The sequence below is a fragment of the Uranotaenia lowii genome, chromosome 1 (assembly GCF_029784155.1).
Source record: "Uranotaenia lowii strain MFRU-FL chromosome 1, ASM2978415v1, whole genome shotgun sequence".
NCBI classification, from domain to species: domain Eukaryota; kingdom Metazoa; phylum Arthropoda; class Insecta; order Diptera; family Culicidae; genus Uranotaenia; species Uranotaenia lowii.
Window position 1 is genome coordinate 211,157,265 of NC_073691.1, and position 25,823 is coordinate 211,183,087.

The 25,823-nt window shown below is 40.9% G+C and overlaps 2 protein-coding genes and 1 long non-coding RNA gene across 3 annotated transcripts; 1 reads left to right on the plus strand and 2 right to left on the minus strand.

Annotated features, from left to right (window-relative positions):
* Positions 1 to 6,323: 6,323 nt before the first annotated feature.
* LOC129746820 (uncharacterized) lies at positions 6,324 to 7,261 on the minus strand. Its single transcript, XR_008737379.1, has 3 exons — positions 6,888 to 7,261; positions 6,719 to 6,826; positions 6,324 to 6,653 (listed from the first exon to the last, which is right to left on the minus strand). It is a non-coding gene; the product is annotated as an uncharacterized LOC129746820 (long non-coding RNA).
* Positions 7,262 to 13,772: 6,511 nt separating this feature from the next.
* LOC129738359 (uncharacterized) lies at positions 13,773 to 19,307 on the minus strand. The gene is made up of 4 exons (XM_055729543.1): positions 19,222 to 19,307; positions 14,908 to 16,304; positions 14,603 to 14,748; positions 13,773 to 13,841 (listed from the first exon to the last, which is right to left on the minus strand). The coding sequence occupies exons 1-4, from the start codon at positions 19,305 to 19,307 to the stop codon at positions 13,773 to 13,775; spliced, it is 1,698 nt and encodes a 565-aa protein (XP_055585518.1).
* Positions 19,308 to 23,545: 4,238 nt separating this feature from the next.
* LOC129738360 (uncharacterized) lies at positions 23,546 to 25,754 on the plus strand. The gene is made up of 2 exons (XM_055729544.1): positions 23,546 to 25,685; positions 25,744 to 25,754. Exons 1-2 carry the CDS (start codon positions 23,546 to 23,548, stop codon positions 25,752 to 25,754), a joined length of 2,151 nt encoding a protein of 716 aa, XP_055585519.1.
* The last annotated feature ends 69 nt before the right edge of the window (positions 25,755 to 25,823 follow it).

Sequence of the window (25,823 nt, forward strand, 5' to 3'; positions counted from 1 at the left end):
AATTTTACATCACTGTGTATTTTTACACGATAATAAACCGTTCGATTTTCGTGCATCGCTTTCGATCTAAATTTACACGCCGTGATAGAATTTTAGATCAAAAACGATGTTCCGTTTTCGTGCATCGTATCCGATCTAAAATTACACGAATTATTTTTGCTGTGCTCCACTATCTGTCAAATGAAGGGTCATTTTAACGGATCAATATTACCCCTTATTTCGAAAACCTCGAGTCCGCTTCAAAGGGGTAGTTCTAGATGTAACATTGAAAGCGTTATTATTTATTCGGTGAATTGTGATTGATGCGAAAGATTGTAAGTATTTTATGATGTATTTATTTTGTTCCTTTTGTTCGATTTTAATTATTCATGTTATTTTTTCAGAACTGCACAGTTCCGGATGAGGGCGGTGAAAAATTTTAAGCCGATGGACGAAACCGGAACCGCAGTGGATTAACATAATGGTAAAAAAAGGTGAATAAATTTTGCTATTGTCATATTTCAATAAACCAAATCAAAAATGATATTTTGTTGTCGTTAATTTCCCAGCAAACATATTTCCCATAAGCAGCTCCTGAAATTTCCACCATATGAAAGCGTCTCAAATAAGGGGTAATTTTCATCCGGTATGAGCGTTTGGAATAAGGGGTAATTTTGACCCGCTACAAGCGTTATGAAGCTGAGTACCCCTTAAGGGGTACAGCGACTATATCCTTAAAAAGGAGTTCTCCCAATCTTATTGAATAACGGGTCAAAAGTATTCGTTAAGGGGTAGCCAAAAGTTAGCGTGTATTAAGCCTAGTCCACACCATGATGCCTCTAGTATGGTGATCTCATATGCCAAATCGCCATTCCGCCATATTGAAAAAAATTTTGACAGCTGGCTGTAGTGTTTACGAAAAAAGGGGTCCAGGGATGCCAGGTGTTAGAGATAGAAAATCAGATGGCAAATAAGTGTGTATGTGCACAAGCCAATCGTAAACGTAAAATCAAAAGATTCAAAACCGTACTGGGGTTTAGTTTATTTTATTATATTTAAATTGAGTTTTCGGAAAAAAAAGCAATGATATGAGTATATTCAATGAATTAATTTGTATTCTAAACACTTTTTTATAATAAAATTACAATACAGTTCGGTCTATCCCTATGTTCCGAAAAAGAAAACTTTTCATTGACCGTTATTTTTTTTTTTTTTTTTTTTTATTAATAAAATTAACGTTTATTAGGCATTTAACTTATATGTACAAGTAATAATTTGCCGAGGGTCACTTTGAATTATAGGAAGGGGATGTGGGAGGAAAAAGGAATGGGAAGGATGTGAGGAAGAGGGGTGATTAGGGTATATCAGGTGGCCGCACTTGCTGCATACTGCGCGTCACGACTGATCGGGTACAGTGTGCTACCATTTCTTCACGAACAACTTCTTTTGCCGAAGTTGCAGGAAGAGAGGGTGGAAGAGGGGTCCTTTTTCGAGGCGGTGAATCTGAACCCGAACTGATGATATCAGTTTGGGAGGATTGCTGCGGTGCTGTTGGTGTGTGTGGTTTTTCTAGCGTTCTTTTTTGGTTCAGGCTCGTCTGTTGGTTTGATTCTTCTTTTGTTTTGTTTTGTTGCTGATGTGTTGTAATCTGTTGTTTCTGGTTGGCTTTAACTGCGTCCGCGTAGCTGGTTGTGCTGCTGCTCGTGTGTATCATTCGTCGGGCTTCGTTGATCGGGATATTTTTATCGGTGCTGAGTTTTTGCGCTGCTGATTCTGCTGTCCAAATGGGGCACTTTCTATCCAAAGGGGAATGACCTGTTGTTTTACAGTTTCCACAAAAGGGTTCGGCTTGGCAGTCGGCACTATCATGATTTCGGGAGCAATTTTTGCAAGCCAACAGATTTTTGCAACGGCTTTTAGGGTGACCGTATTGCAAACATTGTCGGCATAATAGGGGCTGTGAATAATATATGCGCGTGCGAACACGAAGGAGTCCGAAATTGATAAATTCCGGAATAATGGTACTGTTGATTGTTAAAATCAGCGTTGATGTTCCTATGATCCCTGCGTTGGTTTTTTTCGTTATGCGGCGGACGTCGATGATTTTTTGAGAGGATAATTCTTCCAGCAGTACTTTATCTTCCATTCCATCCACTTCTCGGCAGGTGACCACTAATTTCCGTTGATTTAGGCTTGGATGACGACCTATCATAATCGGTGTACCATCTAACAGAGTTGTTAAAGTTGTCAGCAGTCTTCCTTGGTTCTTGTTCCTGATTTTGAGCACGTACCAATTTCGGGACTTTTCGTAAAAGGCTCCTTCAATTTTACCCGCAAAATTCTCGACGGAACGTCCAATCAAGAACGGGTTTTTAGGCAATTGTTTCCCTTTAGCACCTTGAAGCGTTAAATAGTATAACCGACCGTGTAAACTTTGGGCATCCATCCATTCCGGAATGGTCCGGTTTGGATGGTCACCCGGTGATGGGCTCATCACCACGCGCTCTACAACACTTTATTTAAAGAAAAAAAAATCACTGCCTTTTGATCGAGGATCGAGAAAAAGTACATCCGACTCCAACGAAGGCTAGAAGCGAACTGATTGACCGTTATGATAGTTATGATAGAAAGGATCTTAAAGGGTGGAACAAACAACCAAAACCCTAAACCGGATGTTGCTTGTTCCTTATTCTTGTTACCTTATCCAAAGAGCTATTTTGTTTCCCTCCAATCGAAAAGTGTTGGATGAAAATAAAAGTAAATCGGTTCTGCTAAAGGAATGCTATAAATTCTGCTATTGATAATTTTCATGATTAAATGATAAACGATTTTATTGTTCGAATTCCTTCAGGGGCTCAATCCATTCCGGACAATCAACAGTCTGCAGTGGATCGAACTGATTCCCCAACCCACTCATCGGACTTATCGTCAAGCTGCTCAGGCGCCTAACGTTGCGCCTATTTTCCTATTTAAGCTCATCGGTCCCATCATTCAAAAGTGCCAAAAACTTCATCTGATTTTCCCAAATGCTACCCATCAGATCCGGATTACTCGATTGGATCTTCTGGAGCAGCGATGGCAACAGACGGGGGTCCTCCTGAAGCAGCTTTTTCATCTCGATGAAGATCGGATGTTCCTGCAGGAGGGCGCTTCTCGGACGATGGAATGTAACGCCTCGCCATGTTACCATCCGATTCGATGACTTTCTGCTGCTTCTAGATAGCTCTTGAAAGAAAAAAGTGTTGAATAAGCATAAATTTGTCATAAGTAATGCAAAATTAATGTTACTCACTGCTACCGACAAAGCTGGCACCGTTGTTTATAGGTCCAACTTCTTCTAGCTTTGCTTACCAGCCGGAAGATTTTGTTTCGATTCTATGAATTATATTTGCAAAAATCAAGGCGAAATCTTTGTCTAAGCAATATCTTGGTGATTGGCAAAACTTCGTGTTTTACAAAAAATCAGAGCACCTGGCATCCCAGCCAGCCAGCAGCCAGCCGAACAGCCAGCTGTCAAATTTCGGCTCCTCCTCCGCATCCAACCCTCGTCTACTTTTTGCCAAAGAGAGACCACCATATCTAGAGGCATCATGGTCCACACTAGGCAACATGAACTGCGATTTTTGTTATGAGACGGACTTTGTTGTCTGTTGTTGTTGTTGGAAACCTGAGACGGTCTCAGTGTCTCCCGAAGAAAATGGGAGACGCTGAGACCGTCTCGAGACGAACCATCTCCTAGTGTGGACTAGACTTTATAACTAGCGTCCGCATAGTAATTTTGAAATTGTGGCACCAATTCATATCAACAAAGTACTAAGCACATGGTACTTTTGAGAACAAAACATATTTGACTCAAAAACATCAGTGCGTATGATAATTTTACTATGGTAAACATTCTTGTTGTTTATACTAGTGAAGGATTATTACGGCGCGTTCGTAAACTGATTTGTTTGGATGTTTTTGGTAGATGTCAACAGAGATGTTAAAATCGCGAGTCTACATACTCGCACTTTGCCCTTCTTTGCAGAACGATTTTATTTCGTTAAACTCAATCTGCAATGATGCTATCTAAAGTTCAACTCGGAAAGCATCAGGAAGTAAGCTTCGGGTAAACTCGGCAGGAGTAAACAGCAATCGGGGGAGAAACATCAGCGAAGCAAACGAACAGTTCAGCGAATTAAAGAAAAAATCGTTTTCGTTCGGCAGCCGAACACATCAATCGGACAACGCATGGGGGCGTGGCTAAAAGTGATAGATACAAGGGAACGGGAAACGAGCGAGAGAAGGGTGCGAGGAATGTTAACTCGGTCCGTCGGGCAACGATCGCTCGTGAGCATTCGTGTACGGTAAGCTTCGTTCTGTTGTTTCATTGGTGTGATTTTATTCCTGCGAGGAGGGGAAAACATCAACTCGGAACTGTTCTCTTTGTTTTGTGTGCAATCACGTCATGATTGGAACGAAGATAAAATCAATCTGCACACAACAAGTTAAACTCGGAAAAAATCAGCCGAATGATTCTTTCCGAGGCGAGTTTAAACACCGCTGGATGTCAAATCACCTTCCAATGCTTTTGCACACAGTTTGTTTAATTTACGAACGCCAGCATCGATAGAAAAAATCACTTCGATAGAAAATATCAATTTACGAACACGCCGTTAATCATCGAACCCGTGAGTAAACAATCAAATTTTGAGCTGCTTTCAAATCTTTCCAGAGCATCGGGAGAACACACAAACATTGACCGACGTGTGTCGGAAGTGTGAATTTTAATAATGCATGCATGCATTTGCATAAACAAACAAACATACATACACTCAGAGGAAATCTTATTATAAATTTCATAAGATACATCTTATGAACCACTTTTTTGCGTCCAAACTAATTTTTCATAAGAGTCTTATGAAATTCTTTCAATTTTCATACGATGTTCTTATGAAAAATAGAAGAAACGGCATTGTGAAAAAATGATGAACACATTCATTCATAGCATCAGTTTTTTTTTCATCATCTAACAGTACGAAGCAATCGTCAGTTCATAGTTATTGCTGATCCACTCTTTTTTTCTATTTCTGCGATAGCTGATTTGGGCTCCCGTAGGGTACCACTGTAAAAAAAATTACAGTATTCAAGAAAAAAATGAGCACTGTTCTACATAAGGATTATTTATCGACTGAAATTAAATCGGATGAACAAGCGGAAAACATTGAAAGATGATTTAATAAAAAGTTGTCAAACAAACATGTATACCAAATATTATTATCGGATTATCTATTGTTTATAAAACAAAAAAATGTGTTTGCCTTGAGCTTGGTCAATCAGCGGTCAAAATCACGGAAAAATGAATAATAAAAAAAACCTGTTTGCGATGGGGTCAACCAGCGGACAAATTCATGAAAAAAAAATGAAAACCTGTAGTTGTTTAAATAAGTTTAGAGTTCAACGACACGGTAGCGATCATTCATTGAATATTGGATTTCGTGCTATGTTTTGCAGTCGGAGTTATCCGTATAAAGTTTAACTGAAAAGCGGTTAGCGTGTATAAAACTGTCAGATTTTATACTGATTTGACAGATCGCACAAATTTCGCAGTTATGAGTGCGCAGTTCTATTTTTTTTGCGATGCGAATGGTATTATTTCCTATAATAGACTATTCACCGTACACAACTCCTTTTTTTAACTTCTCATATACGATTTGTTACATTTTAACGACAACATAATTGAATTCGACCAGCATATAAAGTATCAAAGACGCATTTATCGCATCAAAAATCTTCGTCATGCCAAATTAGTTAATTCTCAGGCTATGGAAAAATGTGTTTTCAATAATGTAGATTGTTTTTTGTTTTGTCTGGGATTTTAACGCTCGTAATTAATTCAATCTCAATGAATACTAAGAATAATAATATTTCATTCCGATGACTTCATGTTTTGTCCTCTCTTGCAAAATAATGATTTGAAGATTGATTCAAGAATTTACTTCTTAACTTTTCAATGAAATTACCCGCATGAATCGATACTGTACAATAAGTATTCCTATTATCTTCTTTCCAAGACACAGAAAAGATTACCTTTATAGTTTTGGATTATTAATGTATGATCAAACTAATCTTTTTTTCATGGAATGGAATCGTTTGGACACACTGTACGATACAGCGAACGGGTCGTTAAGTAGAGTAACCATTCATTTTTTTACTTTTTTTTACTCGTTCTAAAAAGGTTTGATCAAACGTGTTATCGTTGTCTTATGATCCGCTCATAAAAAGATGACGATACAACCTATTGTTAACCAACAGTGAAAAGATTCCCCATACTGGGATTTTATTAATTTTATTGAATTCCAATTAGTTTTCCGGAAAAAAATATCAAACGAGATTTAATTTTCTAATATATTTAATTCAACACGATTTTTATTACATTTAGATTAATCATTGAAATATTAACCTTCCGCTACCTGCGGATGTTAACTGATACTCCTTTAGGATGCTCCTAATCCTGCAGCATTTTCCGTACCAAATGCAATGGCACTTCCGATCCATCCTACTTCGTGTTGAAGGAGCACTGCTGAACCTTTCTTGGCGCTGCTGCCCCGTGTGCTGCCCCGCGTGCCCCGTGGCGCTGGTTCTCGTGTCTGAGTACGTCGCATTTTTTAAACAATGGATGGATTCTCCATAGTCTGGGGGCGAAAATGAAAAGAATGAAATTTAAGTTTCTCGCTATACACAAAGTAATTTTACTTACCCTTTTATTACATTGCTCTAAGGTTTTCACGTAGCCTCCATCTCCAACTTCTGTTCCGGAACCAAGTGCCGCCTGTTCCTCGATCTGGAGAAACCCGACTATCTGCGCCTAGAATAAAATATCTTACTGTTAAAAAAATCCTATTACCACAATAAATAAGCGTACTCACCCTTGCAGCACCGGAACCGTTGCCGTTGCCTACCGGACCAGCCCAATATAGTAACATTTTGCCGGGAGATGATTTTTTTTGTCAACAATTTCAGCCACGCGGTTTGCTGACAGCCGGAAAAATTTGAGGCGCGTTGCTAAAATATTCGATTATTTTTTATGATTATTAACTGAATCTTTCGGGAATAATTTGGTATCTTATCGATGCGTTGCCAAATTAAGCAATGAATTTCTTAGAAGATTATTGGTATCTTTTAAAAATGGTTTTTAACTGGTTTCTAGCAAAGGCACATTAGCAATGACTCAAAAGCAATTGAAACTATTAATGTTATCAGAACCGAATGATTCGCAAGATTCATAGTATGGTTTTTAGCTATGCGGGTTGTACTTGCTTTTTATCTAAACAAAAATATGTATAGGTGAAAGTTGAAAAAATAGATAAAACTTTAATCTTGATGACGAACTTTTCGTTTTGATACAAAAATGTGAAATATTTTTTTACCTATATGCATGATAGTTTCATTAGTCGAAAGAGTCGTTTCATTAGTCGTAAAGAATTCGAATTTGTTAAAGCAAAGATTAGTATAAAGGTTTCTATAGAAATTTCAAATTTCACACGAATAACATGGGGAGTGACCTTTTAAATCTTCTCTGAAATAAATCTGACCGCGTGTTCTATGACAGCAAATTGGAGCGTGTTGCAAAATTACGCAGTTTATTTTGAAAACCATTAATTCTCACGTGAGCTTTCATTACGTCGAATGAAACAGAAACACCGAACCGAGAAAAACGGTTCTGAAATTTGAAGAGTGTTTTTCAAATCCTATTTTCATTCCTTCGCCGATAACCCTTCAAAAAATACGCAATATTCATGGAAACTAATTGTGTCAGATATTCCACATTATGAATTTAATTTTTTGCAATTTTTAGAGCTATTTTTTAATCATATAGGATCATACGACATATTCAAACATAAATCGTTCATACGTCTGAACACATTCGTCGTTTGGAGGGGAAATTTGTTTCATTCGTCTCTTTTCTTTCGTCCTTTGATTCGTTCAACTTGCACTTACGCCCAAATGTTTCTGAGGCAATTACCGGTAAATTTACAATTTTCTCGGCATAGTGAACGTTAACTTAGTAAGTTGTCGAGTGTAGCGGTAAATTTATTAGTGAATGCGTAATAAAAGTGTGAATCGGGTGATTGGGTGACTAACAGCAGCAGGCTGCTGCCGCTCAGCCTGATGCAGTTAGTTGTTAGGTTTGCTGCTACTGCTGCTGTTCGGTTTCTTTTCCTTGCTGCATTATTTTACAGCGTTCGAAAGCCTGCTTGAGTATCGATTTAAGAACGCTTGAAAAGAAGAATCTGAAATAATATTCATTGCCAGGTTGATATTCTGATAACCTCTACCACACTTGTTTCCTCATGGAATCCATAGCGAATGTGCCAGGTTTTTTTCCTCTGCACATTCGCCGTTTGGAAGAACGGACGTAAGCAACATTGAAATTGGCAATCAAGGTTTTGTTTCATTCGTCATTTTGGAAGTCTTAAATTTTATATATTAAAAGGGTTTAAATTGATTGTTTTATCAATCACATAGGTAGATAATGTTATAATGAAGCTTTTTTAGTGAATATCTCTATTTTTCAAATTTTGTTTCATTCGACGTAATGAAAGCTCACGCGAGAATTGTATCTTTCTGAAATATTTTGTTATCATTTCGGTGCGTTGCAAAAATAATCAATTTGTTTCGCAGAATATTAATCGTATCTTCCAGAAATAATATTTTATTCGTTCTAGCAACAGCACATCGAGCCAAGACGCATCTTAGAACGTTACTATTAATGTAATCAGAAAAGAATAATACGGAAGATTCAGAGTATCGTATTAACCTATGCGGGTAGTGAGTAAGAGTGAATTTTTTAACTGTGTTTACTGCTCCGGTTAGCCTACCGCACGGAAGGCTACCGTCGCGCGATTAGAAATTTTCCCAGTAACCGCAATATTATAGTTTTCCTTCAATGTTAAATGTTATTGTTATCTCCGGGATGGTAAGTTCGATTTGATGTTTTTGGTGTGAACGTTGAATATATTAGTAAACTAAAATACATTATTTGTTTACTTTTCAGCAAGCTGATCGGCAAAAAACGAAAGGTCGAAGATTAAGATGCGGCAAAAAAAAACTTTGATGGAGCCGTCTGTTGATGCGCTGCTGATGGTGACCATGAAGGATTTAATTTTAAACAAATTTGGCAAACAATAAAGTGAATGTTTTCAGCATGAAATATCGAGAATTTTTCTTATTAGAAAGTGATTTACTGTTTCCATAAGAATCTCTTATGAAAAGCAACAACCTCTCATTGAAGTAGGCGTTCATCTTCAGAATTCATTCGCGTCATAAGACAATCTTATGAATTTCATTAATTTTTCTTATGGCGCCACTTCATAAGAGAATCTTATGGCATACATAATAGTATTTTTCTGAGTGTAGTAATTTTACTATTTGAATCAAGCTCCTCACGCATACTAATTTTTATCATAACACATAGGGTAGGTGTACCCTCCTCCGTCGTATCCCTCTGATTCGTCGCAATTCAAGAATGCATGTTTTAGAGCCGAAAAATCACTTTCCACTTTAATTGGCTACTTCACATGATAAACTTAAGCTTGTGAATTTATTTTCTATCACAAATTTGTAACTTTTAAAACTATTTCTTAATTTATTTGATATTGAAATCGCGAAGTGAATTGAATTATTGATGCACTCCGCCATATTGTAAAACAAACTTAGTGATTCCCCCAACGTGTTTCTTTATTTTATCGCTTCCTATCAATGCATATAACGATCAAAATCATAAAATTCGACAGAAAAGTGTTGAAATAAAATTAGAAAAATGATTTCAAACTAATCTGAACTATATAATTTTGTCAATATTCGATTGAAATCGAATCGCTCGGGCCCCATAATTCGTCGTAATTTTGCGACAGGAATAGGGAACCGTTTTGCAAGAATTGGAATTAGACCGGTTCATTTTTACTATTTTTTGCTGAACACAGTCGGACTCATAGGAAATGAACATAATGGATTTCCAAGTAATCACAACACAATACAGTTATTTTGTTTATTTTGAAGCTAGGAACTTGATGCGCTGGGAGATAAGTGCAAAAAGTCTATTTATATTGATAAATTACTTGAATGTATTCAGCATTGCTTATAATGCATGGTTTCAAATGAACAAAGAATTGATGGATTTTTTAGCTTAGTGGTTGGTGTTTTACAAATTATTTACTAACAGTATCGTGCATAATTTAATAAACGTTTGAGTGCACGCAAGAATATCTCCAACTTTACACATTTCTAACGTTCAACTCCAATGAAATTGTTTCTTCAAAATTATTTCATATTTTAATATTTGATTATTTTTGGTTCTATTATACATCAATTATTTGAAAATTAGACTTTTTAAGCTTCTTGCATTCAAACTGCAATATCGCACATACGACCAAACACTTTGCTCTACAGAATGGTCACTGAGAGATCCTTGAAAACTAAAACTAAAACTTCTCCAGTTTTCAGAAATTCTCTAAATGGGGATCAACTCGAGGAAAAAATTTCAATTCCTGGACCGAAAACCTCGATTTTTATTGAATCTTTACGATGCATGGAAAAACAATGAAAAAAATTCCCGTTGAAGGTCAAAATGACAAGAGAATTTGGTTGAATGAATCATTTAAACTTTGAAATAAGAGTTCATGAGTCTCTGGTTTGGATCTCAATACAAGTTTGGATAAAAAATCGGTAGATATGATTTTTTGTACATATATGTAGGGAATAAAGTGAGAATTATTATATCTGATGGTAAACATGAAAAATGAACGGCTGAGAGATTGGCAACACTTGTACATGAGAGAGCACCTTTCTGTTCATGTACTCGGAAACTTTTAGATTTTGAGAGCGTTCGTTTCAATTAGAGAGAAAAGTTGTGTAGAGTTTTAAAAAAAAGGAGAGTTGAGCGGGAGATGAAACGAACAGAAGGATCAGTTTATAGACTAGTTTTACGAAGGAAAGGTCAGTCGGATGAGAAAGCGTAAATTGAATTTGAAACAAAAGAAAAGCGTGACCAGGAAGCGTTCAGTAAAATTGTTGTTGGATTGAGAAAAAAAAGTGATTTGTTCGGTCGGTTACGACAATATAGTCGTTCAAAATTCGACAAAACCAAACCCGATAATATTCTGATTTCTACCATATAAGTTTTTATACTTGACTCATGCTTGCTGCATTTTTATAAATTCTCAGTAAATTCTCAACAAAAGATGTTTTGTCGTTTTTGACATATTACAGTTTGAATGAAAAAAGTCGAAAAGTTTAATTTCAGTTGGATTACTCTACGTCATTTCCCAAAAATTTGAACCCAAACAACTAAATGTTAGTATAACGAAGCGTCAATTTCCGAAAAAAAAAACATTCTTGCAAAAACTTTTATCGCTCGCAAAAAACTTGAATAGATGAGCTGAACCAGTCTAATGCGCATTACACGCATCAACGTGGCTTTGCTTTGTGTCGATATCCTTCGCCAGGGTTCCCACATGCATAAGAATACACATGTTGACAAAACGCAAGTGTGATTTTGCCTCTCCTCAAATGTCTTACTATTCAGTCTCATTGCGTAGAAAAACATATAGTACTATTAAAAATATTGATGTTCTTGAAATATATGCAATTACTTTGTAAATTTGTGCCATGTAATTTGTGAAAAATGTCTGTTTGAATGTTATAAAATCTTATTTTTCGGACAATTCCTGGATCATGGCAGCCCAGTCCGTTGGAGAGTGTGTTGGTACAAAATACATTTGCAGGGTGGATTCAATTTGTAAGGTCTAATATTGTGCTGCCTGCAATTGCCTTAGCCAAGCAATGGTACCTAGATACAAAAACGCTACCTTGGGATTTCTTGGCAAGTACATTTTATTGCGACTCAGATCTCATTCGAACTTTGCAGTTATCCTGCGCGGTTGATCCGTGCGAAGTAAATAATCGCATTTGTATGAACCGCAACCGCAAAATTTCAAATCTATCCCTCATGAAGGAGGAATAGTTCGAGACAATTTCGGTAGAATTGAATAGAAGGTATAATACTTTGCTGCCTGCAGATGCATTAGCCAAGCAATGGTAGACCTGTTTAGAATAAAGCTATCCTAGTTTCATAGCTTATTGCGACTGGTTACTCGAGAGAACTTCTGCTGTTATCCTGCGCGGTTGATCCGTTCGATGTAAGCTGATGCTTATTACATGAACCGCAACCGCAAAATTTTAAATGTATTTCTGAAGAGGGTGGAATAAATTGAGACAATTCCGGTCTCCTTGTACGACGGAATTAGGGACCTGGTACGACAGTGGAGGAACTTGAATGAGAAAAATAAATCATAAATTGACTCAAAAGTACGTAATGGATTGATCTATTTCGGGGCCGTCCACATACCACGTGGACAACTTAGGGGGGGGAGGGGGTTATCGAAATGTCCACGCTTGTCCACGGAGAGGGGGTTAGGGGTTTAGGTCATGTCCACGTGGACATACTTACTTCCAAAATATTTTCTAAAGGTGAATAAATATGAACATGTTTTAATTCGGGATGAATAAACCAAGTTGGTTTAAAATCCCTGAAAAAAAAAGATGTTTAAATCAAAATCTTAAAATCTCAAAGCTTTCCAGTTTATATTTAAACCATTAGTAGCCACTTTAAGCAAGTGATAAATATGACCCCCCGCAGCCCGTGGGGTAGAAGATAGCCTTCAAGTCTTCTAAGCCATCGGGCATTCAATCTCATGCCGGTCATGGCATACATAGTACACTTTCTGTGGGTTGGTGGTCTCAGCATTTGTAAAATGCCAGCCATCATATCTTCGAAAGAAAAGCCTAAAGATTGGAAAAAGGAATCTCTTCAAGTTTCATTAAAATTTTGTATGCGTTCGTTTTTATAATAATTTAGAAATTTAATTTTTTTTAAATTATTTTATATCAGAAATTGCTTATTTGTTTTTTTTTTCAAAATCACCATTTAAATAACAAAAAGGCAAAAAGTGAATAAATATTGTTTTCTAACTGACAAATTAGATTTAGAAAAAAAAATTTCATATATGTCCACGTGGACATCCGGGGAGGGGGGTAGGGGTTTGCCAAATGTCCACGCTTGTCCACGGAGGGGGGGGAGGGGGTCAAAAATCTCATTTTTCTGTCCACGTGGTATCTGAACGGCCCCTTCCTACATAGTTTCATAAAACAGTATTCGAAATAAAGTTTAATGAATAAATATCAGTTTCAAATCAACATGCAAGGCAATTCTATTGAATTAATGAAAAAAGCTTCCTTAAGCCGTTGTCTTAGGTACACTTACCCTACTAGTTTCATCATGAAACATATCAATTTTACCAGGCACGAAGTAAAACAATGCATCATTTCATTGACAATTTTACTAAAACGCAGTCAAATTTACTATGCGCAGTCAAATTGAGCACATGGTAAAATAGCTATGCGTAAGGGCTGTCCCAACGGTAGATGCAAAACACGGTTTTCGACCACGCTAAAATATTTCGGCTGGCACCGGTGGCGTAAATTGCTGTTTTATTTGTTTATTTGTTTATTTTATTTTTCATCAACAGATCACATATTGATCCAAATGATAGGTTAAAAATTAAAGACAAACTACAATTACACGGAATTTACCCTATACTATACTTAAAGCACTAAGAATTCTTCTTCGGAATAATTCCCTCGAAACGTCAAAATCAAAATGGTCGGAGAAGCGGTTAAACGTCCTTATTGCACCAATTAGCGCTGTATTAGCTCCGTAGTTATTCTGTCGGAGAGGAGCAAAGAGCTGAAGATTACGATTCCTCAAGCCACGGGATCGCACGCTGAGTTGGAGTGCTTCTAGCAGTGCAGGGCAGTCGATTCTAGACGAAAGCAGATCGGCAACAATAGAGGCCCGTGTTGCGGTCCGGCGGGCCTGCAGCGTGTCGATGTCGATAAGGCGACAGCGGCTTTCGTAGCTGGGGAGTCGGAACGGGTCTTGCCAGTTCAGGTTCCGGAGAGCGAAGCGCAAAAAACGCCTCTGGATGGCCTCGATACGCTCCGAGCCATTTTGGTAGTAGGGGCACCATACAGCCGAGGCATATTCGAGGGACGATCGAACCAAGCTGCAGTAAAGACTCTTGAGGCAATAAATATCCTTAAAGTCTTTTGTCATGCGGAATAAAAGACCCAGGCATCTAGAAGCTTTATCGACGATGTAGTTTGTGTGGATCTTGAAATCCAGCCGTTCGTCCAGGATCACACCAAGGTCTTTCATATGCTCAACTCGTGCAATTGCCTCATGTCCAAGAAAATAATCAGCCGATAGCGGTAGCCGCTTGCGTGAAAACGAAATTACCGTACATTTGTTGCGGTTCAAGGGAAGGCAATTGACATCACACCAGGCGGCGAAGATGTTTAACTGGCTCTGTAATACGTTGACATCTTCGGGGCTGTTGATGGATTGGAACAATTTCAAGTCGTCGGCATACGCCAGTTTTGGTCCATCGAGAAGCAACAGCACGTCGTTGAAGTAGATCAGGAATATGATGGGTCCTAGGTGGCTCCCTTGAGGTACTCCAGAAGAGGCACGGAATTGATCGGAAAATGATTCACCTGATCGTACAATAAGTTTCCGTCCTACCAGGTAGCTATGGAACCATTCCAGTAAAGAGCCGCAGATACCGATACGATCTAGTTTGGCTATGGCTATTTTGTGGTTTACCTTGTCGAAAGCTGCGGTCAGGTCGGTGTAGATTACGTCGGTTTGAGATCCCATGGCAAAACTGTCTTGCACGGAAGATGTGAACGTCAACAGGTTTGTTGTCGTAGAGCGTTTGGGCATGAATCCATGTTGTTCGTTAGAGAAATAAAAATTGCAATACAAGAAAAATTGATCTAGTACAACCAGCTTAAACAGTTTGGCGATCGCACATTGGGCAGAAATACCGCGATAATTGTTAACGTTCCTCCTGTCACCTTTTTTGTAGACCGGAAACATGTAAGCCTCTTTCCAAATGGAAGGGAACGTGGATTCCGTGAGCGATGATTGGAAGATTCGTTTTATAGGAGTCAGCATATGTGATATATAGCGTTTTAGAAAAGTCGCTGGAATGCCATCCGGACCTGCAGAAACACTGGATTTCAGCTTAGCAGTCGCCTTCAGGATGGTATCGTCATCGATTACGATGTGATGAAAGGAAGTGCTCTGACGTGGGACGTTACTAGCCGCCATAGTCAACTGCTCCGTGGATATTGAACCAGAATCAAAAGTACTACGGAATTTGTCAGCGAAGAGGTTACAAATATCAAGGTCTGAAGTCGCCGACTTGTCTTCCAAAAACATGTAGGACGGTAAGCCCGATTCTTTCCGTTGGTCCTTAATGTACTGCCAAAACGATTTGGGTCTAGTTTTAAAACCACGCTGAATCCAGATAAGATAGCCCTGGTAACAACGCGTGCTTACTTTTTTATAAGCAGCGTTAAGTTTGCGATACTGGTTTTTGGCGTGGAGAGACTTGTGCCTCAAGTAGTAGCGGAGGGCTTTGTTCTTGAGTGCTTTCATTTGTCGCAACTCTTTCGTGACCCAGGGAGCACGTAGGTCAGAGGCTGCTGAGCGTTTTGGTACGTGACGATCGATGATGTAGTTGATGATATGGGAGAACTTCATAGCAGCAGCGTTTGGATCGGAAGATTCGAGCTCAGAATTCCAGTCGATGGCGTCAAGCGTTTGTGAAATAGCGACAAAACCGGCGTTCTTGAAATCGAGAAAAAAGGATACCGGCTTCTTGATAGGAGTCACAACTTCAGAGATTTCAAGCGAAAGCAGCAGTGCCGGGTGGTGAGGAACAAGCTTAACCAGAGGCGCAGGAGCCAGTTCAATCGTAGCCAATTGGGATCTGTCGTTAACAAAACAGAGATCGAGCAAGCGACCATTCTCATTCTCGACGCTGTTAATTTGTCGGAGAGTTGCTGTGCTGAGTGAGTCGAGGATCAAACTAGAGGGCGTAGTAAATGAAGATCTCGCTGGATCAGCAAACAAAAAACCGCACTGGGAGAAACACCATTTAAGTCCGGGCAAGTTGAAGTCGCCAATAATAAGAATGTCGTCTTCGGGAACAGTAAGGGAACACAACCGGGAAAGGCCGCGGGAAAACGACTTTGCGAAGACCGCGCTTTTGGCTCGATCAGGGGGTAGGTATAAAACCCCAACGAAGAGCTTTCGAGTGCCCAGATCGATACGAATCCACACTAATTCCTGGTCGTTCCATGATTCGTCGTCGATTGGAGTGACTGAAAGACCGGATCGGATGGCAATCAGAACACCCCCGCCGGAGGATTTAGTGCTGTTGTGTGGACCATTTAGCACAGTTATCGTTTTTAAAATTCCCAACAGTTATACGCCTTTGTTCAAAATTCATGCAAATTTGGAACAGGATTTCAAAATATATGACAGACCGATTCAGTTCACGGTGAGAAAATTTTAGCCAACAATGATTTCTTTCACACATGTTTGGGTAACATTGGGTGTGATAATAATTTCTTTTTGAGATATTATTTGAATGTTTTTTTTTCTTCAACCACCCTATACGTAACATAAATTGAGAATAGATGTTAATAAAAACCATATCAAGTATAAATAATAGATGTCACATTATTCTCGATTTTATAAATAAATAGGAAACTTTTCATTAGGGCTCGACGAATTAGTTAATCCAGTCAGCGTTCTAAAATTTGAAAAAAATAAACGAAAAGAAAGTTTTAATACTTTTTTGATGAGGTAAAATAAATGTTTATTGTTATTGTTAATATTGAGAGATTTTTAGATTCGTATGGATTGCTCGGAGTTTTCGTCAATATCAGCATATTTTTCTGTATGCATACAAAAATTTGCAAATAGTGAAACAAGTTTTTGTCAAACAAAAATGTCGACAAATCAAGGGGAAATTTCCTTTGATTTTGGGATAAACATTTCTCATTTCCTTATCAATGTCAGCAATAACTTGAAAAAAAAAATGTTTTTTCATTTCGTTTTAACAAAACTTTATTCCATTGATTCAAAGCAATTTAATTGAATTAATTGAAGAATTATTTCAATTGACCTTTTTTCCTCGTTGTGTAGTCATTTTTGCTTTTAAATTAATGAAATCCTGGTAGAATAGTTGAAATCATTGTTCTGTCAAAAAGAATATTCGTAGAATTAATTTTAAGACAATTAACCGTGAAACTCAAAACTTATGCAATTTTTCTAATAAAATGGGTTTTTTCTTCTCAATTATTGAGTCTGCAATGAAAGTGTTTCCGTTTTAAATTTGCTCCTACACCGGTGGGGAGTGGGTGTTTTAGCCGATTCTAAAATTTCAAATTTTGCTATAACTGGTATACTTAAAACCAATATTTACGCCTGAACCGTTGCAGGTGCTCTAAGGTATTATATACAACAAAACGTATTTGACTCAAAAATATGGTTGCCTGTTGTTCGTTTAAACCAGGGATTTAGTAGTTTTACTATGCTTTTTTTTGTGTGTAGGCACTCATGGCCAGATCAGCGGTGCCAGGTGGTTTTGTCAAAATTCAGGACACCGCGAAAAAAAAAAATCAGAATTTTTTAGGACACCTATGAATTTATGGAAATAACGAAATAAGATTCAGCTCTGCTTATAGATTGCATAAACAAAGTCGTAATACATATGTTGTAAACGCCTTAATTTATGCAAAAGATTTGCGCAGCGACATTTCTCATGTGTTAAAAAGAGAGAGCAATAGCCTTCACTTCAATTTCACTCCGATTACACGCAGAAAAATATATTTTAAAAACAATAAGATTTCGTCCAAAAATAATAAAAATTTTGGTTGGGAAAAAGCACAAATATATTTTTGATAACACTGACAAAAAAAATCGATTCGATTTAAAATTATCGTTTCATTGAAAATAAAATATACCCTTTTTAAAAATGATGCATAACTTCTGTCAAAATAACAATAATTTCGGTTCGAAAATAAAATTAATTCAAATTGAGACAAAAAAGTTATTATTCGAAATGAAAGAAAAAATTAGATTGCTTCCCATTTGCATGTATGTTATTATTTATTGGACTTCAAAGATAATAAAAACAAAAATAATTTCAATTTTCATTCAAATTACTTTAATTATATAGAAATTTATGATATTATCACTAAAACAGGGCTCAGGCTCCCCTTGACCGTGCAGCCCGCCCTGCAGCACCACCTTCATAACCAGTACCACCGATAAAGCGAGAAGTCGTTGATATCGACCCAAGATCGGAGCAAAGCGACAATTTGCCAACGCCTATGTGCCAGCTTCCCGAAATCTGATTGACGTCATGGGGTGGTATGAAAAAAACCTAGTAATTGCTTTTGCTAAACTAAATCGAGCAGTCGAGCAGTCGCATAAAGCAATTGCTTCGGTTGTTATGAATAAAGTTTTTTTGACAGCTGTTTTCTCAGTCAGGAGCTTTTACTTTTAGAACAAGCTAGTTTGGTATGAAAAAAGCTCGAATCTAAAGTAATTGCTCGGCAAATCTCCAAGCAATTGCTCTATTTTCTAAGCATGCTCGGTAGCAGACTTTTCCAATAAAAAATTCTTTAATAACGTTATGAATTTATCAAATTAGCAATATTTCACTTCAAAACAATTCAAAAAGGCATTTTCAACATGGATAAAGAAAAGTCGAAGTGATAACCCAACTTTTTTCATATTCTTGTCGTTGTATAAAATCATTCGTCTAAGATTAAATTAAACAAATCAATTAGTAAATATGTCAAATTAAAAAAAATCCGGCTATAGTGGATGAAGTCCCAATTGGCTCAAAGTAAGAAATAAATTGTAATAACATTATACAGATCTCTCATTTTTATATAATTCTAAGATTTAAGAAAAAATATCTAAATTAAAATGCGCGCCTATTGCCTATTTTTTATGCAATGGGGTGGGGGTGGGGGAGAACTTATGATAAATATTAAAGTTAGGCCATTTTTTGTTTGACAATATTTTAATAAGTATTCATTTTTCTTTAAACATCAACTTACGAGCACAAATTAACCAAAAAAAAACCGGTCGTTCTTACACCCACCACCCGATTCGTCGACTTCAAGGCTCCTTTAGCCGTACTTTTCAATTTTCTGATCGTCTTCTTTCATTTTACTTTAGAAAACTTCAGATTCTGCTGGTTGGATAGCTCTATTTTTTGAAGCAAAAGCTATGTTCTAAGATTCATCCGCTAAGCAAATGTTTATTCATACCAAACTAAGCATGTTGGCACCGCTGGCATCCTTGGACCGAGCAGCGACGCCGCCGAACCAGTGAGCGCGGCGAAGTTTTGCCGCATCTGTCAAAGTGACAGAATCGACGGTTGAGATAGGACAACGTTTTTTCACTAGTCGAAGAGAACGGTAGTAAAATTGTTATTCCGAAGCGCTAATATAAAATTAGCAAGTTTAGTCGCGAATTAGTGAGGTTTTCGTGTGAAGTAGTTTTGTTTTCGCTACTGTATCGCGAGTCTAGCAGAAGGCTAACTGTGCCTCACTATTCGGGCAAAAGGCAGGGGAAGAAACCCTTTAATACTCGTGGTTTTATAGATCCGGAAGTCGATCTAAACCGTAAGTCCGGATAATTTATTGTTAGCTCAACTGTTTATTTATAATTTTTGTACCTTTAGGCGCACCTAGTAGAAGGCCAATTGAGCCAAGATTGTTCGGCCAAATCCGAGGAAGAAAACCATTTATTGTAAGTGGTAAAATTTATCTTAACTTTCCTCAAACTAATAAATTCAATTCTTTTTTAGTTTGAGCTACTTTTAATGCTCTGCTACAACTGCTACAATCAACGTTGCTTCAAAAGCGGTTTTTTTATTTCCTCGTCCGAACAAAACTCAAAAATAAATGAGTTCGGCTAGAAGCCTGGAGCAGATTGAGGTTATGGATCAAAACCTCCAGCAGCAGTCTAACGCCGAGAACACCGCATATGATTGTGCTCTGTGTGAGGAGCCGAATCATGCTGACCACCATATGGTCCAATGTGACACCTGTCCGCGCTGGTTTCATTACTCCTGCGCCGGTGTTACGGATGAAATTGTCGACGAACCATGGAGCTGCACCACTTGTTCAACCGAAACAGTTGTCGAAAATGCGTGTGGCGGTTCTCAGGAGGACATTTCCGCCCTGCAGTTTCTGGATCTTGGTGCCGGAAAAGATGCACGCTGGAAGCAAAATGAAGAGCAGCAGAAAGCTGCCGACGAGCAGCACGAACGTGATTTGATGCTGATGAGAAAGATGCAGCGTCGGAATTTCCAGCGACAGCTGCAGCGCGAGGAGCAAAAGCGCTTGGCACAGCTCGAGTTGGAACGTGAAATGCTGGAGATGAGGCGGAAAGCTGATAAGGAGTATCAGATCAAGAGGAGCCAATTGTGGAGTACCTACGGGCTCAATCAACAACCACTCAACTATCCCGATGCAAATGATATTCCGCAGCATTCTGTTGGCGGCGCGGAACCAAGAAAAGTTACGTTTGAGCCGAATGTGTATCCGGTGTATTCTACTCCGCTATCCGGAAGCAATTCTGCTCAAGTACCGACGACACCGTTGCGCAATCCCGGGGTGTATCCAGCCAGAGTTATTCCAAGCAACTCGAATGCACCGATCGTTCCTCATCCTTTGCCTTCGCACCAGTCGCCGCCTCCGCAAGTTCCGAACCAAATAGATGGGCGCAATCTTTCGAACGTTCCAGTGAATCCACCGGTGAGGCACAATCCGCTGCCAAATCGCGGTCTGCCGTTAGTACCAGAGGAACCAGTGAATCAAAATTCTCCCAACCAACTCCCGCATTCGGCCATGCATCGCCTACATCTAAGGGGCCCAGTGGGTCCATGCGATCCGCCCAATCCGCCTCCCCATTCGGATGCACAATGGCCGCAAATAGCATTGCCACCAGTAGCGGAGTTGACCAGGGCACAGATCGCTGCTCGAAAAGGACCGTTCTGCAAATTACCTACCTTCAGAGGAGATCCCGAGGAATGGCCGCTGTTTTACAGCAGCTACATTAATGGAAATTTGGCGTGCAACTGGTCAAATTTAGACAACCTTGGAAGACTGCAGGAGGCGATTCAAAATCCAGCGCGCGCTAAAGTGCGCCATCATTTGATGCTGCCTGAAACGGTACCCGAAGCCATCGAAACACTCCGGAGGCTTTATGGGCGCCCGGAACAAATTATTTCTGCGCTTGTGCGCAAGGCGCAGAATGCGAAGCCGTCATGTCTGGAAAATCCAGTAACCTTTTCGGATTTCGGCATCATCGTGCAGCAACTCACCGATCATCTAATTGCGTCCGGACTCCGGGATCACTTGGTGAATCCACATCTAATCGAGATCCTTGTGGCCAAGCTTCCTGGTCAGACGCAGATTGAATGGATCCGCTACAGACGTCAGCAAGGTTTTTCCACTCTGAAAACCCTTTCCGATTTCATCACCGCCATCGGAGCTGATACCCTAGAGCTGGAACACATCAACCGGATGCACGGTTGCAGCAGAGGCCGAAGCCAGAGAAACCGAGAGCCGACAAGAAAGTGAAGGAAAAAAGTGCTGAGGGTTACCTGCATACCCACATCGGAGAGTTCGAGGACAAGCGGGCAAGCATAAAAAGAGAGCAGTCTGCCCCCTCCTCTTCCTCATCTAAGTCCGTACATCAGCAGCAGACCCGGGTGCCATGCCACATTTGCAATCGCACCGATCATCGCACACGGTTTTGTGACGACTTTGCTAAGCTGTCCTGGGAAGGTCGCGTGAAGGAAGTGGCCAAATGGAAGCTGTGCAAACTTTGCCTCAACGAACATGGTGATTCGAACTGTCGTTTCAAGCGCAAGTGCAACATCGGAAACTGTCATGAAATGCACCACCCACTACTTCACCCAACGAACAACAACAATCCTGTGGCCACAACTGATTGCAACGCTCACAGTGTCGACATTCAACAACCAGTGATTTATCGAATGGTACCTGTCCGACTAAGTAACGGCAACCACTCGGTGAACGTAATCGCATTCCTGGATGAAGGCGCATCCTGCTCTTTGGTGGAACGTGAGGTTGCAGATCAGATTCAGCTGGGAGGAGAATTACAACCACTTATCGTCAAGTGGACGGCGGGTATGACGCGCATGGAGCGCGACTCTAAGCGGGTGCACCTATCGATTTCCGCTATTGATTCGTCGGAGCAGTTCGTGCTGAAGAATGTGCACACCGTTGAGAAATTGAAACTACCCGAGCAGAAACTACTCTTCGCAGATGTCGCAAGGAAGTACCAGCATCTGGAAGGGCTACCTGTCTGCGACTACCGCTGCGAAACTCCACGAATTCTAATTGGACTCAAGCATCTGCACGTCTACGCCCCGTTGGAATCACGGATTGGGCCCCCTGGTGAACCGATTGCAGTTCGAACTCATCTTGGTTGGACAGTGTACGGGCCACAAAATTTAGCAGATACATCCGAAATGTTTTCTGGTCACCACGACATGAGCCCGGCAGATCGCGAGCTGCATGAGCTGCTACGTAGTCAATACATGCTGGAAGAAGCCGGAATCGCAGTTTCAGTTTTGCCTGAATCGTCGGAAGACCGTCGTGCTCGTGACCTGTTGGAAAAAACCACCGTGCGAATTGGCCAACGCTTCGAGACAGGGCTGCTGTGGAAGGATGACAACCCTCAATTGCCCGACAGTTACCCGATGGCCGTGAAGCGGCTGAAAGCTTTAGAACGAAAATTGTCGAGAAATCCCGAGCTGAAGGAGAAGGTAGCCAAACAAATCGCCGAGTACCAAGAAAAGGGATACGCCCATAAGGCGACCTCTCAGGATTACGCTGACGCTGCTGCTGGTGCCAAGGTCTGGTACCTCCCCTTAAACGTGGTCCTCAATCCAAGAAAGCCAAGCAAGGTCCGCCTTGTTTGGGACGCGGAGGCCGCAGTCAACGTAATTTCGCTCAACTCGGCTCTTTTGAAGGGGCCCGATATGCTGACCGATCTGCCTGGAGTTCTGTTTCACTTCCGAGAGCGACCCATCGCCTTTGGGGGTGACATAATGGAAATGTACCACCAAATTGGTATACGACGAAGCGACAAGCAGGCCCAACGTTTCCTGTACCGGGATGAGCCAACTGATCCGCCGGAAATCTTCGTCATGGACGTGGCGACCTTTGGCTCTACATGCTCACCGTGTTCCGCCCAGTATATAAAGAACCGGAACGCAAAGGACTTTGCAGATGAATATCCGGATGCAGCAGCGGCGATTGTCGACAATACTTACGTTGACGATTACCTCGATAGCGCAGATTCAGTGGAAGAGGCGGTCACGCGAGCACAGCAGGTGAAGAAGATCCACTCGGCAGGTGGGTTCCGAATTCGAAACTGGGTCTCAAATAGTACCGAAGTCCTGGAGAAATTGGAGGAGCCGACGGAGCGCCAAGTAGTCCATTTCAGCGCCAACAAGACAACGAACATGGAGCGCATTCTTGGTGTGTTCTGGGATCCAGTCGAAGAGTCTTCCGGTTTTCAATAAAACTCCGCACTGATCTGGAGCCGTTCATGGACGGCAGTCAACGACCTACCAAGCGACAAGTAAGCGGCTGCGTCATGAGTTTTTTTGACCCTCACGGTCACCTTGCCCCTTTCACTATCCACGGGAAGCTGATAATCCAAGACTTGTGGCGCGAAAATTGCGGCTGGGACGAAGTCATCAGCGATCAAATAGCAGCCAAATGGGAACGGTGGATCAAAGCACTGCCAGAAGTAGAGGCGCTCAAGATTCCACGGTGCTACTTCTCTTTTGTGTCTCCCCAAGATCGCGAATCAATTCAACTACACATCTTCTCAGATGCGAGCGAGAACGCTTATGGGAGCGCAGCATACTTCCGGATCAACATCAACGGTCAAGTACATTGTGCTATTGTTGCCGCGAAAGCGAAGGTGGCCAGGCTGCAGCATTTATCGATTCCTCGACTGGAACTCTTGGCGGCCGTCCTCGGTGCGCGACTGGCGCAATGGATTCTCGCAAACCATAACCTGTGCAACTTGAGAATTTTCTTCTGGACGGACTCGTTGACAGTCCTCTCGTGGATAGTATCAGACCATCGAAATTACAAACAGTTTGTTGCTTTCCGAATCGGCGAGATCCACTCCCTGACGAACATCAATGATTGGCGGTGGGTACCCACCAAATTGAACATCGCCGACATCCTAACAAAATGGGGGAATGGCCCCCAACTATCGTCGAATGAGCAATGGGTGAACGGTCCGAATTTTCTGTACCTTCCGGAAGAACAATGGCCCCAAAGAGAGAAACCGACCCCGAATGTTGCCGAAGAGCTTAAAGCAATCCACAACTTCCACGATATTATTCTACCTGAGCCGCTTATCGACTGCACACGTTTCTCACGCTGGCTGGTGATGGTCCGAACGATAGGATGCCTGTTCCGGTTTGCATCCAATTGCCGTCGAAAGAAGGAAGGTCAGCCGATCCAAGTTGTACCCTGTCCCGAAACCTCAAAGCTCCGAAAACTAGTTATGAAACCCTTGGAATGTACAGTAGTTCCGCTAACACAAGAGGAGCATCGTCGTGCTGAAGGAGTTCTGGGGGCGATGGCTCAGAGTAAAGGATTTGGTGACGAGCTGAAAATACTGACGAAGAATCGTGACGTGCCGCCGGAGAAATGGATTGCCATCGAACGTGATAGTCCCCTTCACAAGAAATCTCTTCTTTTGGACGAGAATAGAATCATCCGTCTGGAGGGTAGGAGTGCTTACACCGATCTGTTACCATTCGAGATGCGGTTCCCGATAGTTCTTCCCCGGGAGCATGATGTCACATCGATGCTATTGCAGTTCTACCACAAACAATTCGGCCATGCTAACTGTGAAACACTCGTCAACGAAGTTCGGCAACAGTTCTATGTTCCACACTTGAGAGCAGCTGTGAAGCAGATAGAGAAGAACTGCGGATGGTGCAAAATCAAGAAGTGTCTGCCGAGACAGCCGAAGATGGGTCCCCTACCTGATCAACGACTCACTCCTGGGCTGCGTCCGTTTAGTTTCGTCGGCATAGACTATTTCGGGCCAATTCTCGTCACTGTTGGTAGGCGATTAGAAAAACGATGGGTGGCGCTGATGACGTGTTTAACTACCAGAGCCGTGCACATGGAGGTGGTCCATAGTCTGAGCAGCCAATCTTGCATCATGGCCATCGAAAGGTTCACCGGCATCCGAGGCACCCCTTTGGAGTTCTTCTCGGACAATGGGACCAATTTCCAGGCTGTGAGCAAGGAGTACGGAAAGCTGGGACTACAAATCGATACCGCTTGTGCTGATAGGTTTACTCGAGCTCGCACACGCTGGAACTTCAATCCTCCCTCAGCCCCTCATATGGGAGGGATCTGGGAGAGGCTCGTGAGATCAACCAAGGAGGCGATGAAGGCTCTGGACGACGGCCGACGACTAACCGACGAAGTGCTGCTGACCGTGTTGGCCAAAGCTGCGGAAATGATCAACTGTAGACCACTAACGTACATTCCCCAAGAGTCATCGGAGGTGGAGGCTTTAACGCCAAATCACTTCATCCGAGGTTTTCCGTCCGGGGAACATCATCAGGTGGAGGAAACGGCCAATCCTGCTGAAGCTTTGCGGGACCAGTATAAACGAGCACTTCAGCTAGCGGACATCCTGTGGCAACGTTGGGTCAAAGAATACGTGCCCTGTATCGATCAACCAACGAAGTGGCACGCCGACAGCCAACCGGTAGCCGAAGGAGACCTGGTATACATAGCCGATGGTAACAGCCGGAAGACCTGGGTGCGAGGCGTGGTCCAGC